Here is a 16,330-nt window from a genome sequence, read left to right as displayed (position 1 = left end):
TAACTGTTTCTGCTGGGGTAGTTAGGAACAGTGTAACCTTATTCTCTCATTCACTTAAATCTGCCTTATTCATTTCCTGCCTCTTCAAACTTTTCTAGCAAATTTCTACATAGTTCCTGGTATGCTGGAACCTTTGCTCTGTGGGAACAGTTCTGATGCTGGGTAAGTAGCTCACTTAATTTTATTCTCCTCCCATGAAATAATGTGTCACACAAAAATGAACAATATTTTCACTTTCTTTGTGCTCATGTAGTGGGTCCAATAAATTGGTTGACTCAGATTTTCTTTCTGTTTTATATTTGTCCATCCAAAGTTGACATTTCACTAGTAGGTGAAGGTGGCTATTAGACTTAAGCCAAGATCAAAGTTATAAAAGGCTAAGGGTAGGATCTGTAACACCAGGTATCTTGCCTGTCTCTTGTAGACTCCCCTCATTCTGTCTTAATGCAAAAAGTTATCAAGTAAGGGCACTGTTTTCATGATAGATTAGCACCCAAGGTTGACCCCAAATATGCCAGGCCTGACAGCATGTGGGAGGGAAAAGAGTTACAATGTATTATCCCCCCCCCCCCCGCCCCCGCCTTTTTTTCATTGTGGCAAAATACACATAACATAAAATTTGGTCTCTTAACAATTTTTACATATACAGTTCAGTGATATTAACTAGAAGTCCATTTACTTTCTATACTGAAGTATTGATAGATACTAGAAATTACATTGGAATAAACATCAGGTGAGTCTTAAAGCAGAAGAACTATTATAACCGAGATCACTGAAATCCTAGTGTGATACAGTTTGTCACAGTGAGTGTTAAGAGAATAGAGATGATTAAGAGGAAGGTCTAGGCTTTTGTCATTTAGGTTAGTAGCTAAGTTAAATTTGGTTGAATTGCACATTGATATGAGTCTAGGACAGCGATTCTCAAATTTTGGCATGCGTAAGAATCATCTGACATGCCCCTTAAAAATGCCAATTCATGGATCCCATATGCAGAGTTTTTATTCCTAAGTCTTGTCTAGGACATAGGTATCCGCATTTTTAAGGTGATTCTGATCCTAGACTGTCCCCAGGACATCATTTTTGAAAAATTCACCTGGCTACTTTGTTTCTTTCCTCTTCTTTTTAAAAAATTCCTGTTTGTTGGCATAGTCTCTATGGATGGCTGTTTATCATCTGCAAGGTCATAGAGATGACTTCCAGCTGATGACCGGGTAGGATTACGCTGAAAAGCCCGGTGCTTCCTTTTCTTTCCTCAGGCAATGTCCAGAGGGATACCAGTGTATGAAGGCAGGAAGGAACCCCAACTATGGTTACACGAGCTTTGACACTTTCAGCTGGGCCTTCTTGGCATTATTTCGCCTTATGACCCAGGACTACTGGGAAAACTTGTATCAATTAGTAAGTAATACCATGTTTTTTGGTGATGGAATTTACATAACAATATGTGGGGTTTGGGGACATTCTGTGTAAGAGACCTTTGGTGAAGACATACAGAATCTTTGGGTGGTATTTCTCAGAGTCAGCTGGTTTACAAAATTACATGAATTCTCCCAGCTCTTGGCCCAGTTTCTTTAATGCTCATCATGTATAGCTGTAGACGCTCACAGACTTGGGAGCCTCTTGCCTGGCCTGGGAATCTGCTGTCTCTGTCCTTCCTATTTCAGCAGACCATCTTCAGTATTTCTCCTTTTGGATGTTTGGGCTTAGGGCTTCTTTAAACATGTTGTGTAAGGCACTTTGGTAGACATTATAAAGAAGAGATTTTATCCACAAGGATCTTGGAGCCTAAATATGTCAACATTTTGAGATTTATAACACAGTTGTATTTGTTCAAGAACACTGTGACAATTTTTTTTTTTTTTAAACGGTCACTGCCATTCTGTTGGCCTGCTTTGGTGACTCTGGACAAGTCATTTAATTTTGCTGGGTGTGATGGAGAAGTTAGTCTAGATGACTGCTGAGGGTCTTTCAACTTAGAAATTCTCCAATAACGCATTGTTTTACATTTGACTCTAAGCCTTTGATAATGCTAGTTAGTTTGATAATAAGAATTGTGAACCCCTCAGGCATGAAGGAAACCCTTGTAAGTGAACCAACTTTTTTTTTTCCAATGAAAGTTTCTTATTAGGAGTTCCTGAAATCCTTCCTTTCTGTTGTACAGCCTAGTATTCCCATGAAATATTTGTAACTGATGCTAAGTTCCATGAAATATTTGTGGTTGAGGAGAATAAAAATGAAAACTAAGTGATAATGGGTCCTGTGTATATGCATATAACCTAAAACCCAGTTGTTCTTTGATGTCTGGTGCTAGTGAAAGGAATAATCTTAGGATCCTCTTTCCTTTTTCTCCCCTACCCCACCCCCACATCCTTTACATTATATCCCTCTTTAAAAACTCATCCTATTGCAAAAGGCTAAGGAAGGATGTCACTTAAGATAGGGACTTTTTATGAGTTGGACCTGATTCCAAAGATGAGATTTCTGTAAATGCTCTTTGAAGACCAGTATATAAATGACCTGAGGTCTTTGTTTTCATTTCCTCACACTTGTTTTAAAACCAGCTGACAAAGTTAAATGTAATTCTTAGCTCAGAGCAATTTTTCCTTTTAAAAAAGTAAGCATTTTTCTATGGAAGGAGTGTATTAGGAGTATTTGGAATGGAAGAGGATTTTTTTTTTTTTTTTTTTTTGCCACAGTGAATAGGAGGTACTACTGACATTTCCTGTGAGTCTGGGGTAGGGGAGGCCATTTGGCAGCTGGGGATGCTGAGTGTCTGCAGTGTGAAGAAGTTCCACACAAGAAAGTCTGGTCCTGTTCAACGTGCAGTACTGCCTCTGCAGAGGAACATCAGCCCATGAGTTGTTTTCAGCCTGATTCGTTTGATGCAAGCAACTTAAGAAGTGGTTTTTGTCTTTACAGACCTTACGAGCAGCTGGGAAAACGTACATGATCTTCTTTGTCTTGGTCATCTTTGTGGGTTCTTTCTATCTGGTGAACTTGATCCTGGCTGTGGTGGCCATGGCTTATGAAGAGCAGAATCAGGCAACACTGGAGGAAGCAGAGCAGAAAGAGGCTGAATTCAAAGCAATGTTAGAGCAACTTAAGAAGCAACAGGAAGAAGCACAGGTTGGTGATCAACTCTTTGCCGTAGTCCTTCCTGCCAGATCATGGTGACTAAGGCCTCATCTGATTGCCACTCCAGTTGATCTTTTTAGGCACACTAACAGAAGTCATTGATCTGATTGAAATAACCCAAATAACAACTGCAGATGGTCAGTCCAATTGTTACATTTGTCTTAATGGCCAAATTGTTTGTGAATGTGATCTTCTGTTGAATCTCTCGACCGTTCAGTGCACAACTCCTGTGATAGCTGGAGAGAGAAAAAAAAAATGACCAGAGCAGTTTATATAATACATCATGTAAGCATAGGTGTTTTTGTTGGGGGAAACATTAGGATCTCCTTCAGAAATTGTCTGTGTTCATAACGAGTCCTGAAAAGAAGATACAAGTAAAATATTGAAGTAAAATTTAAAAAAGAAACTTGTGATTCTACTAATACCCTAACATCTTACTTTTTTTAGAAAAAATTATGAAAGTATGGTGATATTTACAGGAGACTTGGAAAATACCGAACAAAATTACATATAGTTCCACTGTACATTACAGTTATTTTTAAATAGATAAATTAAGATTTTTAGTTAGAGTTTCAATATCAAACTTTCAAAAATTAATAGAACAAACAGATAGGAAAGTAGAAAGATACAGTAGACCTGGAAAGCACTATGAACTAATTCAACATAATTAAGGTTTATATAATTTTCACTCAACAACAGGATGCAAATTCTATTCACATTCCCATGGACTATAAACTGGGAGACATGGGACTGTATCCTGGGTCATAAAACAAAGTGCAAAAATTTCGTGGTATAAAGGTATTGAAATCATACAGAGTCTGTTTTCTTATCACTGATAACACTTTACTTTTTAATTTTTATCCAATTATACATGTATTTTTTACATTGTTGGGGCCATAATATATAGTATTGATTTTCAGAGTTGCCCAAAAAAAGATGATTTGGTATCAAGGTGGCAGCCAAGTTCTTGTCTTATATACTAAACAGAGTAAGTCCCAAAGCTCTCACCATGAAGTTCCGCTCTGATTATGCAGGGCTGTGTGCCACCATACAAATTTAGCTAGGAAATGGAGATACCAGGCCCCCACCACAGTGTCCTCTGACAGACTTGTTTTCCTTCCTCCTTTTTTCCCTGTCTTTGGGAAAGGAAGGAAGTGATCTCCACCACTTGCTTAGCTTTGTGTGGTTCTAGTTAATTGCTTCCGCTCTGGTCTGTTGCTGTGAAATTTTACTTTCCTAGGCGGCGGCGATGGCCACTTCAGCAGGAACTGTCTCAGAAGATGCCATAGAGGAAGAAGGTGAAGACGGGGCAGGCTCTCCCCGGAGCTCATCTGAAATCTCTAAACTGAGTTCCAAGAGTGCCAAGGAGAGACGGAACCGGAGGAAAAAGAGGAAGCAAAAGGAGCTCTCTGAAGGAGAGGAGAAGGGGGATCCTGAGAAGGTGTTCAAGTCAGAATCAGAAGATGGTATGAGGAGGAAGGGCTTTCGGCTCCCAGACAACAGAATAGGGAGGAAGTTTTCCATCATGAATCAGGTAAACTGTTGGTGCTGGGTCACAGAAGCCTAAGAAATTCTAGGTTTCCTAATTTTACTTGATTCTCATATTCCCCACTGGGTTTACATTTTCCAGTCCCATCCCTGCATCCTCAGGCCACTTCCACACCCCACTTTGTTTTCCTCTAGGAAGAAGTGCTACTTGGGTATAAAGGCTGCCTTCTCTGCTCTAAATCTCACCCAGGACAACCTGGTCACCTTTGGCAAACTTACTGCAGCAGGAAAGTCTGTGTCACTCCAGCAGGCCTTGTATTCCAAAGCACAGGTCCCCAACCTCTGGGACCTAATGCCTGACGATCTGAGGTGGAGCTGATGTGATAACAATAGAAATAAAGTACACAACAAATGTGAAATGCTTGAATCATCCTGAAACCCACGCCTACCCCGATCTGTGGGAAAGTGTCTTGCATGAAACTGGTCCCTGGTGCCAAAAGGTTGGAGACCACCGCTCTAAAACATCATGAAGAACTTTTCTTAGCATCTGAACTTCAGAATTCAGATCAAATACCTTTGTTTAAGAGTTGTATGTAATTTTGGGTTAAAAAAAAGTCATGAAACTCTTTAGGTCACCTTATTTGAGTGTGGTAAGTTCTGGTAATTAATTATTCTAGATTTATAATGTCATGCTGATAAATTAGCCTATGGTAGATTAAAAGCCTCTAGTTTTACCCAACTTTGTTAAATTGGGAAGCTAAGAGAGAGAGAAGGGAGAGGACTTATGGATAATTATTGAGCATTGTATTACTATACATTTCATGATATGATATATATTTTTGGACTTCAAAGAACACCACCAAAATCCAATTCTTAAGCTACTTAATGCCCCATTTTAAAGAAAGTTTGTAAGGTATAGAAGAGATTGCAGTTCCCGATTATGGCAGTGCAGCCAGAGTCTTTTCTTGTTTCTCAGAGATGATTCATGGTGCCTCTCCCTTACCTCCCTCATATCCCGGTTCAGTCCTTTGCTAGTCCAGTTCGTTTATCACAGCAAAATCTCTCATGTCCACCCTCTTCTTTTTGTTCCTATTAACCCTACTTTAGTTCAGACTTTATATTACTTTGTTCTACTGCAGTTATCCAGTACAGCTTCTTTCCCTCTGGTCTGTCTCTCTCTCTCTCTCTCTTTCATGTTTTCTATATTGTCAGCCAATCATTTTCTACAACATATCTCTGGTTATTCATTACCAAGCATTTATAGAGTGCCTGCCATGTGCCAAGGATTGTGCTAGGTCCTAGAGATTGAAAGGTGGTTAGAACACCATGTCTGCCCTAGGGAGCTTACAGTATAGTAGGGTAGCCAGATACACCAAAAAAACTATTTTCGTGATAGGACTGATGGTATTGTTCCATAGTTGAAATACACAGACGTGTTTTAGAAGGCACAGATCTATCCCAGCCTGGAGCTTCAGCAAAGATTTTCTGGGGAAAGTCAATAAAGGATAAACAGGGGTTAGTCAGGTAATGAACGTGTGTGGTGGTGAGGGAGCAGGAAGACAGAAGAAAGAACATTCCAGGTTTGGAAGAAAAGTAGGTTCCAGTTTGGACATCCCAAATATTAATTATTTGTTGGGAAACCAATTTGGACACATGGATAGTCAAATGATAGCTCAGGGAAGATGTCCTGAGCTGAGAGACAGTGGTTGAAACCAAGAGACTGGCTGAGACGACTTGGAGAGATTGTGTCAGGCGGAAGGACAGTGACATGCAATGTGACACCGGTGTTCACGGGCTTCGGAGATGGACCTCACAGAGGAAAACAAGTGGATGTGGGTCACGAGGGCTGCTAAGAGAACCAAGAGTGCAGTGAGGACTGGAGAGCACAGGGTAGGAGAGGGAGGGGGGCGACCAGTGGATCGAAGCTTAACAGAGATGCATCATGAGATCAGAACTGCAAATGTCTGTTAGATTTGGCACCAGAAGTCCTTGAGAGCTCAAAAGACAGATTTCAGTCCAGGGTAAGGGTGGATGCCATATTGAATGGGAAGAGACTTTCTATTCAAACTTTTGTAAAGAATGTGGGTGAAAATAAGCATTTTTATAATCTGTTATGGGGGGGAGACCCAGAAGAAGGGGAGACGGAAGTAGAATGGAGTACAGTAGAATAGAAAAGAAAATAGAACAGTCTTGGGAGATGTGAGAATAGGTGTAGCCTTGAACAGGAAAGGGGCACCTTGTCCTCCCCCCAAAAAAAATACATACGGCAATATGTGTGTGTGTGGATAAGTTTGTGGATGGGGAGTAAGAAATGGAGAAAGATGACCCCTGACAGTCTCATGTTCAATAATGATTGAAATTTAAAATCTTATCGAAGGGAATGAGAGGTTGAGTCAGGAGGGTGAAGAAAATAGTGACAGCTTAAAACAGTTATTAAGAAGATTGGGAGAGGGAATTCCCCCTAATCAGGTTCAGCCTGTTTACTAAAGAAGCCCCAGCCCTTCAGCACTGAATTCACAGCACTCTGCTTTCCGGGACTCGGCTTCCCTTTTATGGTCTCCAGTCCCTGTGCCCCGTCAAGCACTCTGTACTCACACCAGAGAGAACTATTAGATGTTTCTCATACATGATGCTTCTTTTCTACCCTCTGTTTTGCTCCAGAAACAGCCTCTCTAAGAAGCCCTGTTTTTTCCATTTGTGAATGTCCACATTATACTTACTGTTCACATCCTTCTCCCAAGAAACCGTCCCTGACCTGCCCCCATCCTACCCCCAGTTAGAAATTACCATTTCATCTTTCCATTGTGTTTTATATGTCCCTCTTTGTGTGTTGCTGTTTACTCTATGTGGGGTTTTATATTTACTCATCTTCATATCCTGTCCTCTCTCACATAAAGTCCTAAAATTAAGGCCTACTTCTGTGTACCTTCAGAGATTTGTTGGAAAAATGAATGAAGTACTTTTGTAAAACTGATTTAACCCCTTCTGGAACTTCTTTATGACCTGGAACCATCTCTGTCTCACCTTCACCTCACCCTTCCCCTAATTCAGCCTCTTTTGAGGCAAAGTGTGATTGTAGCTTTGTTGTAATGCAACCCTTGCCTTGAGAGCCATCCTAAGCTTGTTAATAAATACCTTAGTGCCGTTAACACTTCGCTATTGAATGGGCTCTGATTAATCTATAGGCTTCAGCACAGAGTTGCACTGATTGCTCCCTAGCTCAAAAAATAAAGCTGGGCTTCTGAGATGTCCTGCTTTGCATGAAAATAGTCACTTCTTCTCATTTCCCCATCGGAAAAAACTGTGGATTCCTTGAGGCCACGGCTGACTGCCAAGACTTCCTTAGAAACTGCACGGCAGTGATATTCTTTGTCCTAGGACTCTCCTGCAGTTTCTCTGATTTTATCTGGAAAAATGGTTGAGGCCTAGAGAGATTAACTCTTTTATCTAAGGTTATATAGCTAGTAGGTGTTGGAGTCGAGATTTGAACCAGGTCATTCTGACTATAAGCTTTGTACTACAGTCTCTAGCCATCCCTTCCCCACTCACCTCCACACATACGTGGTCATCTGTTAGGTTGGCTTAACAGTGAAGGTGACTTTGGTTTTCCCACCACACAGTTCAAGTGAACATCAGTGGCCTGTACTGCAGATCGCTGAGAGCTGCTATTTTTTTTTTTTTAATTAATTTTGTTGGAATACAGTTGATTTCCAGTGTTAGTTTGAGATCCTCTTGAAACATAAAATTATTGCTATGTTTTTAGGCTTTAGGTGAGTTTATAAAGTCCCTTTTGCAAAGTATTTTAATTATTCTGCTGCAGCAGTTCTCAGACATTTTGGTCTTCATATCTTTAAAAAATTATTGGGGACCCCAAAGAGATTTTTTAATTTATTGTATTAGAAATAATAATTAAGAAACTTTATAATGTTCATTTACTGATTTATTGGAAAAAATGGTAATGATAGACCTACTGTGTTTAACACAAATCATACATATTTTTGAAAAAATTAACTGTTTTCCAGATCAAAAAAATTTAATAGAAAAAAATGGTCCTGTTTACATCTTTGCAAATCTCTTTAATCTGTGGTTTAATGGGAGATGGCTGGAATAGCATACCTTCATTCAGTCTGTTGCAATATTCCTTTTGGTTGAAGTATTTAAAGAAAATCTGTTTTCATACAGATATAGTTGGAAAAGGAATATTTTAATAACCTTTTCAGATAATTGTGAATATTCTTCTTTGATGCTGTTCCAAAATTGGATAAGAGTAGGTTTTTAAATGGTTAGTTGCAATGTGGAAGCTGAAACTGTATCAGTAACTTGGTACTGTTACATTAAAATCCTTTGTTGTATTTTACACCATAGATATTTAATTCTTGAATGATTTGTAGCATCCTACATTGATCATTTGGGAAATACTGCTTCACTGAATTAAGCAGCTCTTCCAAGTACTAACACAGAATATTAAAAAATCACGTACGTTCTCGCTCAAGCTCTTAAGAAAAGTCTTTAAATTCTGGGAAACTGTCAGGCTTGCAGTCTGTACCTCTGAGAAATGAGAGTGAGAAAGGCAGACATCTTCTTAATATTATTATGAAGTAGTTTAATCTTGTGACCCACCCCCCGTAAAAAGGGCACAAGGACCCAGGAATTCCCAGACCACATTTTAAGAACCACTGTTGTATTGGAAAGAAAAAGTGAAGTGAAGAAAAGATGAACTATGGCATGGAAATAAGACATTTAAATCATCAATTTCTTACATTCCAAACATCCTAGTCATTGTTAAGCTTCATTCCAGTAGACAGCTGACATGTATGCCCTGAAATTCCTAGTTAATTTTTCTGTGTAATCTGAGGCCATGCCCTCAAATCAAAAACATCCCAGAGCTGTTCTCCCAAGCAGACACCTAGATCTAAAGTAGTATTTTTAGTTAGCTGTGATGTGACTGCCTGAAAAGGACCAGAAGCTTCTTCCTGGTTTGTTGATAGGAAACATTTTGAAAACAGGACCCATCTCATAACCTAGCTGAATCCCTGGAGATAGTAGAGCCACAGGTCCTGATGCATCAATGAAACCCTTCAATCCAGGAAAATTAAGACTGGGGAAGAGCCAGGGTGGCTACTCTCAGGATGTCTCCTTAGGGAATTGGCCAGATCAGGGCTAGATACCAGAGGTACAAGGCGAAATGGGACAGGTTCATCTTTTCCCTTCTGTGTTGATTGCAGTGGACTCTTTTGCCAAGAGTGGAACAAAGAATTAAAGAATAATAGATATACTGTTTACTTTTTAGTTTGTATTTTTTTCAGGATCCTGATTCCTGAGTGTCCCTGGGTGACGGAATTTGTCATTATCTTTCCATCACTTCTTATCACTTTCCTATCAGTTAAGAATAGTCAGGTATTATTATATACTATATGAGGTCTAATATAGTATATAATATTTCCTCATGCAGTCCATAGTATTTTCTACTAGGCTGTAGCTTTTGAGAGGGCAGGGACCATGTCATATGTCTTGTTCACCATTGTATCCATATCACTTAGCACACAACAAGTATTTGGTGATCTTTTGTCAAATAAAAATCAGACCTCTTTCCTAATATGTAGACCTAATATACTAGGCAGTGTCAACACCTAATATTTTGCTAATAAAAATCATGGATCCAGTCCACGGAAGCTTGCTGTGAGAAGGGAGGCAGATTTTATTTTCTGTATTTTATGATGCTTTGACATGCTAGGAGCCTTGCTGGCTGCAGAGAGCTGCCCCTCCCAGTACTAGTTTAATTCCTGGAGATAGCGAACAACTTGCTCTTTCATGTGCAGATCAGCCAATCCAAGACCTTTATCCCCAGCCTCCTTTCATCTAATTCACACACCAGCCAATATTTCCCCAGCCCTAAATCCACTGTGTGGATCACAACAAACTATGGAAAATTCTTAAAGAGATGGGAATACCAGACCACCTGACCTGCCTCCTGAGAAATCTGTATGCAAGTCAAGAAGCAACAAGTAGAACTGGACATGGAACAACAGACTGGTTCCAATTAGGAAAAGGAGTACCTCAAGGCTGCATATTGTCACCCTGCTTATTTAACTTCTATGCAGAGTACATCATGCAAAATGCCAGGCTGGATGAAGCACAAGCTGGAATCAAGATTGCTGGGAGAAATATCAATAACCTCAGATATGCAGATGACACCACCCCTATGGCAGAAAGTGAAGAAGAACTAAAGAGCCTCTTGATGAAAGTGAAAGCAGAGTGAAAAAGTTGGCTTAAAACTAGACATTCAGAAAACTAAGATCATGGCATCTGGTCCCATCACTTTATGGCAAATAGATGGGGAAACAATGGAAACAGTGAGAGACTTTATTTTTGGGGGCTCCAAAATCACTGCAGGTGGTGACCGCAGCCATGAAATTAAAAGACACTTGCTCCTTGGAAGAAAAGCTGTGACCAACCTAGACAGCATATTAAAAAGCAGAGACATTATTTTGCCACCAAAAGTCTGTCTAGTCAAAGCTATGGTTTTTCCAGTAGTCATGGATGGATGTGAGATTTGAACTATAAAGAAAGCTGAGCACCAAAGAATTGATGCTTTTGAACTGTGGATATTGGAGAAGACTCTTGAGAGACCCTTGGACTGCAAGGAGATCCAACCAATCCATCCTAAAAGAAATCAACTCTGAATATTCATTGGAAGGACTGATGCTGAAGCTGAAACTCCCGTACTTTGGCCACCTGAAGAACTGACTCATTGAGAAAGACCCTAATGCTAGAAAAGATTGAAGGCAGGAGGAGAAGGGGACTACAGAGGATGAGATAGTTGGATGGCATCACCAACTTGATGGACATGAGTTTGAGTAAGCTCGGGGAGTTGGTGATGGACAGGGAGGCCTGGCTTGCTGCAGTCCATGGGGTTGCAAGGAGTTGGACATGACTGAGCAACTGAACTGAAATCACTCCAGAGCCAGGACTTAGAGGACCATTTCTATAGCCCAAAGCCTGTCTGAAATTATTCAAACTGTCCAATTTTAAACTTGTTCCAGTGTGTCTGCTCTGCAGTGACAATATACATCCATGTCAGTATACAGCCTTGACAATATACTCCTTTCCCAATTTTGAAGTAGTCCGTTGTTCCATGTCCGGTTCCAACAGTTGCTTCTTGACCTGCGTACAGATTTTTCAGGAGACAGGTAAGGTGGTCTGATTCCCATCTCTTTAAGAATTTTCCACAGTTTGTTGTACTCCACACAGTCAAAAGCTTTAGCATAGTCTCTTAGTAAAGCAGAAGTAGATGTTTTCTGGAATTCTCTTGCTTTCTCTATGATCCAACGAATGTTGGCAATTTGATCTCTGGTTCCTCTGCCTTTTCTAAACCCAGCTTGTACATCTGGAAGTTCTTGGCTCACATACTGTTAAAGTCTAGCTTGAAGGATTTTGTGCATAACCTTGCTAGCATGTGAAGTAAGCACACTTGCGTGGCAGTTTGAACATTCTTTGGCATTTCTTTAATCTGGGAAACTTAAATCCATTGTAAGGCTTTCTGAATTTACCTCTCTTACATACTTCTAATAAGAATGAAATATAGAATTATAATCAGGAGCATTCAGATGTTTTAAGTTCAGGAGCAGGATGGATGTCACTGGGATACATAGTCATACATTTATTTAAAATGAAAAATGAAGTCATACTTTTACCAATGAAAATAAGTCTGATTTGGCCAATTGTTTTGATAGTGGGGACTGGCTTTGCTAATTAGATCATATGATGGGCATTTTTTTAATTAAATGAACTAAATCTGTGGCTTTAAAGATTTAATGAAAACATCTCTAAAGCATGTGGTAAGATCATTTTATTAAAAGATTAATGTTGGCATTGATGTATAGAAATTGACAATGCTTTGATTACTCCAACCTTTTCTGTTAGGTCAAGTAAAGTTCCTTTAAAAGAATAACCCCTGTAAGAGGTACTGATATGATTATTAGTAAATAATAATTAAAGCCTTTTTGATACCATCAGAAATCAGGAAATGGAATATTCTAACAAGTGGGTAACAAGTCCTTTGGCAGGTTGGGTGGTTTTTTAGTTCTTTGCTTTCAACAATATTGAAAGAGGACTTGATTTAATTGTCAGCTGATAGATCATTAAAATAAATTTTGCTGATAGCTTACTATGTAATTTTGGCATATAACTTGGAAGGAGTTCAAAGAATTGAGTGACATTACTGTAACAGTGTTCTTCTGTTCCAAGATACCATTTATATGAATAAAGTTTCTCAGCACTTAAAATCTACTCTTAGAAAGGGGACGGGGGCTTCTGTTGAGCCATGTATGATTCTAATAATAAGTTATACTATCTACAAATATTTAAACACCAAAACACCAGTTGGGGGAAAGAATAGCTCATTCATCTCATTGAGATACATTTTAATAAAATTTTAAACTTAGTAATTACTTATAAAACAGAATATTTGTGATCAGTTGTATTAATGAGAATTGTAATAAAAGCACAATCCAGGAGAATTTTTTTAATTTCTTAGAGGCTCATGGTCACGGGAAATTGGTTTTAAGTATAGGTTATACTTTCTTGTTGCAGAAAAGTATTGAAAGGGGGTCAATACAATGCATTAAAGCATAAAGATACACATTAGCACAAAATTCTCTAGGGAACATGGAATGGCAGTATGAGCTGAAAGAGAAAAATGAAAATTTTCTAAGTGATAAATATGAGTTTGACTTGAAAATGTCAATTCTGGGAACTTACAAATAGTTAAACTTCTGATGAAAAAAGAATTGCAAAAAAAATGGAGTAGAAGGGGACAGATACCATTTTCAGCAGAACTGGAAAACCACTATTGGCATAGTTCTTAACCTGCATTGAAAGAGTAGTAAGTGGCCACTTCCAAATGTCTCCTTTTGCCAAGTGTGGCATAGAAGCTAACCTGGTAGATTAAAAGCACACTCCACGTGAGGTCATAGTAATGAAAAATAGACGCCCAGTGTCTATTTCCCAGTGGATTTGCTACACAAAGCATGAGATAAAACATCGTTTCAGTGCGTAGGTGAACAGCGCATGGAACTTATGAATGGTTAACAGGTCAAAGACGGGTGTATCTCAAGGTTATGGGGCAAGAAGTGAGTGGTGATGGGTGTTGAAGGGCAGTAGAAATTCAACATCCGAAAGTGCTTTCTGGAAACACCTGTGTTCTGATTAACAGGAATGCAAGGATGGGGCCAGACTGGGGAAGCTAACAGCCTTTGTTCAGTTTCTATGGGGTCCCTTCCTGTCTCATGCCTGCCTCTCTTGTCTCTCTCTCTCTCTCCTCCTGCCCCTACAGTCACTGCTCAGCATTCCAGGCTCCCCATTCCTCTCCCGCCACAACAGCAAGAGCAGCATCTTCAGCTTCAGGGGGCCCGGGCGGTTCCGGGACCCGGGCTCGGAGAATGAGTTTGCAGACGACGAGCACAGCACGGTGGAGGAGAGCGAGGGCCGCCGGGACTCGCTCTTCATCCCCATCCGGGCGCGCGAGCGCCGCAGCAGCTACAGTGGCTACAGCGGCTACAGCCAGGGCAGCCGCTCTTCGCGCATCTTCCCCAGCCTGCGGCGCAGCGTCAAGCGCAACAGCACAGTGGACTGCAATGGCGTGGTGTCCCTCATCGGCGGCCCCGGCTCCCACATCAGCGGGCGTCTCCTGCCAGAGGTGAAAATAGATAAGGCAGCTACTGATGACAGTGTAAGGAAGTAAAACCGGTAGACCGCGGCTAGGCATGGCAGTCTCTCCCGCTCCCTCTCTTCTCTCCTTTGCTCCGCCCATCCCACTCGGTCCCACTTGCTCTCCAGCTCCCGTCTGGACTCGCGTCTCTACCGCCTACCGCTTCCGTTTTCTCCCTCAAGATTTGTTTCTTTCTTCAGCCCTCCTCCTTCACTTACCCTCTTTTCCCTTGTACTTTATTCCTTGCTCCATTCCCCATCCCCACCCCCATCTTCCTTTCTTGTTTCTGACTCTTGCCCTTCCTCCATCAGCCCTTTATTTTATCGATGTTTCTTTCTCTCCATCTTTGCACTTCTCTGTCTGCCTCTCTTCCCATCCCACCCCCACCTGCTTTGACTGAATGCCTCTGGCCAGCGGATCCTGCCCAGATGGAATGAGAAGGGCCTTTGCCACCACCAATGACCAAGTCTAAGCGGGTTTGAAACTACCATTGCTTCTCCCCCCACTACGTCCTGCCTCCTCATAGGGAAACAGCTTGGAATTTAAAGCTCTTTTATTTGTATTTTAAAAAAAAAAGTTCAAATATATCTTTGGACAGTTTTCTTAGTCTCCTCTACAAGAATGAGATGTGATTTTTCCAAAGAGGCATGTGCATGTGTGATGCTGAGGGTAGGAAGTGGGCACTGGGAGAGCCAGGCAAAGAGGTGAAGGAAACTGGTGGGGAGCTGGACATTTACTAAGGGGACTGAGGTAAATCAGAGGGGAAGGTAGGTGGTTGGGGCAAGAACACATGGTACATGGGGGAGGAAGGAACAGGGAATTGAAAGATGAATTTTAAATGTAATCAAATGTCAGGCTCTGGAGAAGTGACATATAATAGCTTCACTTCACAAAATCACTTGGCTAGGGGTTAGGATAATGGCACCCCTCTTTGGGAAAAGCCATGTCTTAACATTTCTTTAGATTCTAAGCTGTTTATACCTTTTTTCTAGCTTTAAATTCTTATAACCTTAATGATCCTGATCCTTTCTACCTCTGATTCCTTAGCTTTCTTCAGTCCCTCCTTAGCTGGTCTGAGCTTAAGATAGCATGTCGGTCTGTTTTGTTCTAACACTTCAGTTTCCTCTAACACAGCATGAAGATAGCCAACCCTTTAATTAGCATGATGCATGTGTGGAGGAAAACTGGGCGATCAAGGATGGAATTATTCAGAATGACCTGTTATTTAGCACTTTGGGACAGTTGTTTGACTATCCTAGGACAGCTGTTGACTGTCCTAAATTCAAAAGACAGGATGTTTGATGTTGTCCTTTCTCTCCCTACTCTTTTATTTAAAAGCAAAATATTTTCCCCCTTACATTTAGATGGTTCTTTACAAGCTACAATTTACTTTTACATACCTTATTTGTTCTAAGTAAAAATTCCATAAGGCTGATAAAGTGGAGCTGTTTTTGAGATGGGGAAACAGGCTCAGTGAAAGTGTATTCCTTGGGGTTACACAACTCATCACTGAAAAACCTTTCAGAAACCTGAGTCTTCGATTTCTCAGTTAATTTTAATGTCGTCTCTACCTAGGCACATGACCATTGCTCTTCTTGAGAACTGTTTGTTTCAGATCAGGTGTAATAAGAACAATAATAATAACAAATAGTAGTTCCAAAGTCCCCCGCTAAACCAGATAGTTGGCCAAAATATATGTTATGAATGACTATCTTTACTTTAAATATAACTTTTGATTTTCACTAATTCTATGTCTAGATATAAATTTTGGGCTCCACAATTAGATAGAAAATGATTTTCTCTGAAAAAATAAGAGACGAAATCACTGGAGAATGACAGGTAGATCAGCGTGGACAGTACAGTTGGGACAGTTCAAATAATGAGAACCACAGTAAAATCTGATATCCTACCAGTTTTAAAAAATATTTAAGTCAAATAATATATCTTGCTTTTTCTTTGAAGAGAAAGTATTAGAAAAGGTGTCCAGGAAGAAGGAGC

The 16,330-nt window shown here is 40.2% G+C and overlaps 1 protein-coding gene across 7 annotated transcripts in view; it reads left to right on the top strand.

Annotated features, from left to right (window-relative positions):
* SCN8A (sodium voltage-gated channel alpha subunit 8) overlaps nucleotides 1–16,330 on the top strand; it is a 94,970-nt gene that overhangs the window by 17,037 nt on the left and 61,603 nt on the right. For all 7 annotated transcript variants that reach the window (XR_015163640.1, XR_015163641.1, XR_015163642.1 and 4 more), the window contains exons 5-9: nucleotides 99–162; nucleotides 1,257–1,398; nucleotides 2,920–3,126; nucleotides 4,376–4,669; nucleotides 13,958–14,320. Coding sequence is in view for 4 of the 7 variants with exons in the window: in XM_086399371.1 (XP_086255497.1) it covers nucleotides 99–162; nucleotides 1,257–1,398; nucleotides 2,920–3,126; nucleotides 4,376–4,669; nucleotides 13,958–14,320 (1,070 nt within the window). In the remaining 3 variants the exon portion in view is untranslated. The remainder of the gene's footprint in view (nucleotides 1–98; nucleotides 163–1,256; nucleotides 1,399–2,919; nucleotides 3,127–4,375; nucleotides 4,670–13,957; nucleotides 14,321–16,330) is intronic.

Source organism: Bos grunniens, chromosome 5 (assembly GCF_055505025.1).
Source record: "Bos grunniens cultivar Pamir isolate PY7600 chromosome 5, Bosgru_T2T1.0, whole genome shotgun sequence".
Taxonomy (NCBI): Eukaryota; Metazoa; Chordata; class Mammalia; order Artiodactyla; family Bovidae; genus Bos; species Bos grunniens.
The sequence above is the reverse complement of the archived record's forward strand: the minus strand, read 5'-3'. Positions and strand labels throughout refer to the sequence as shown.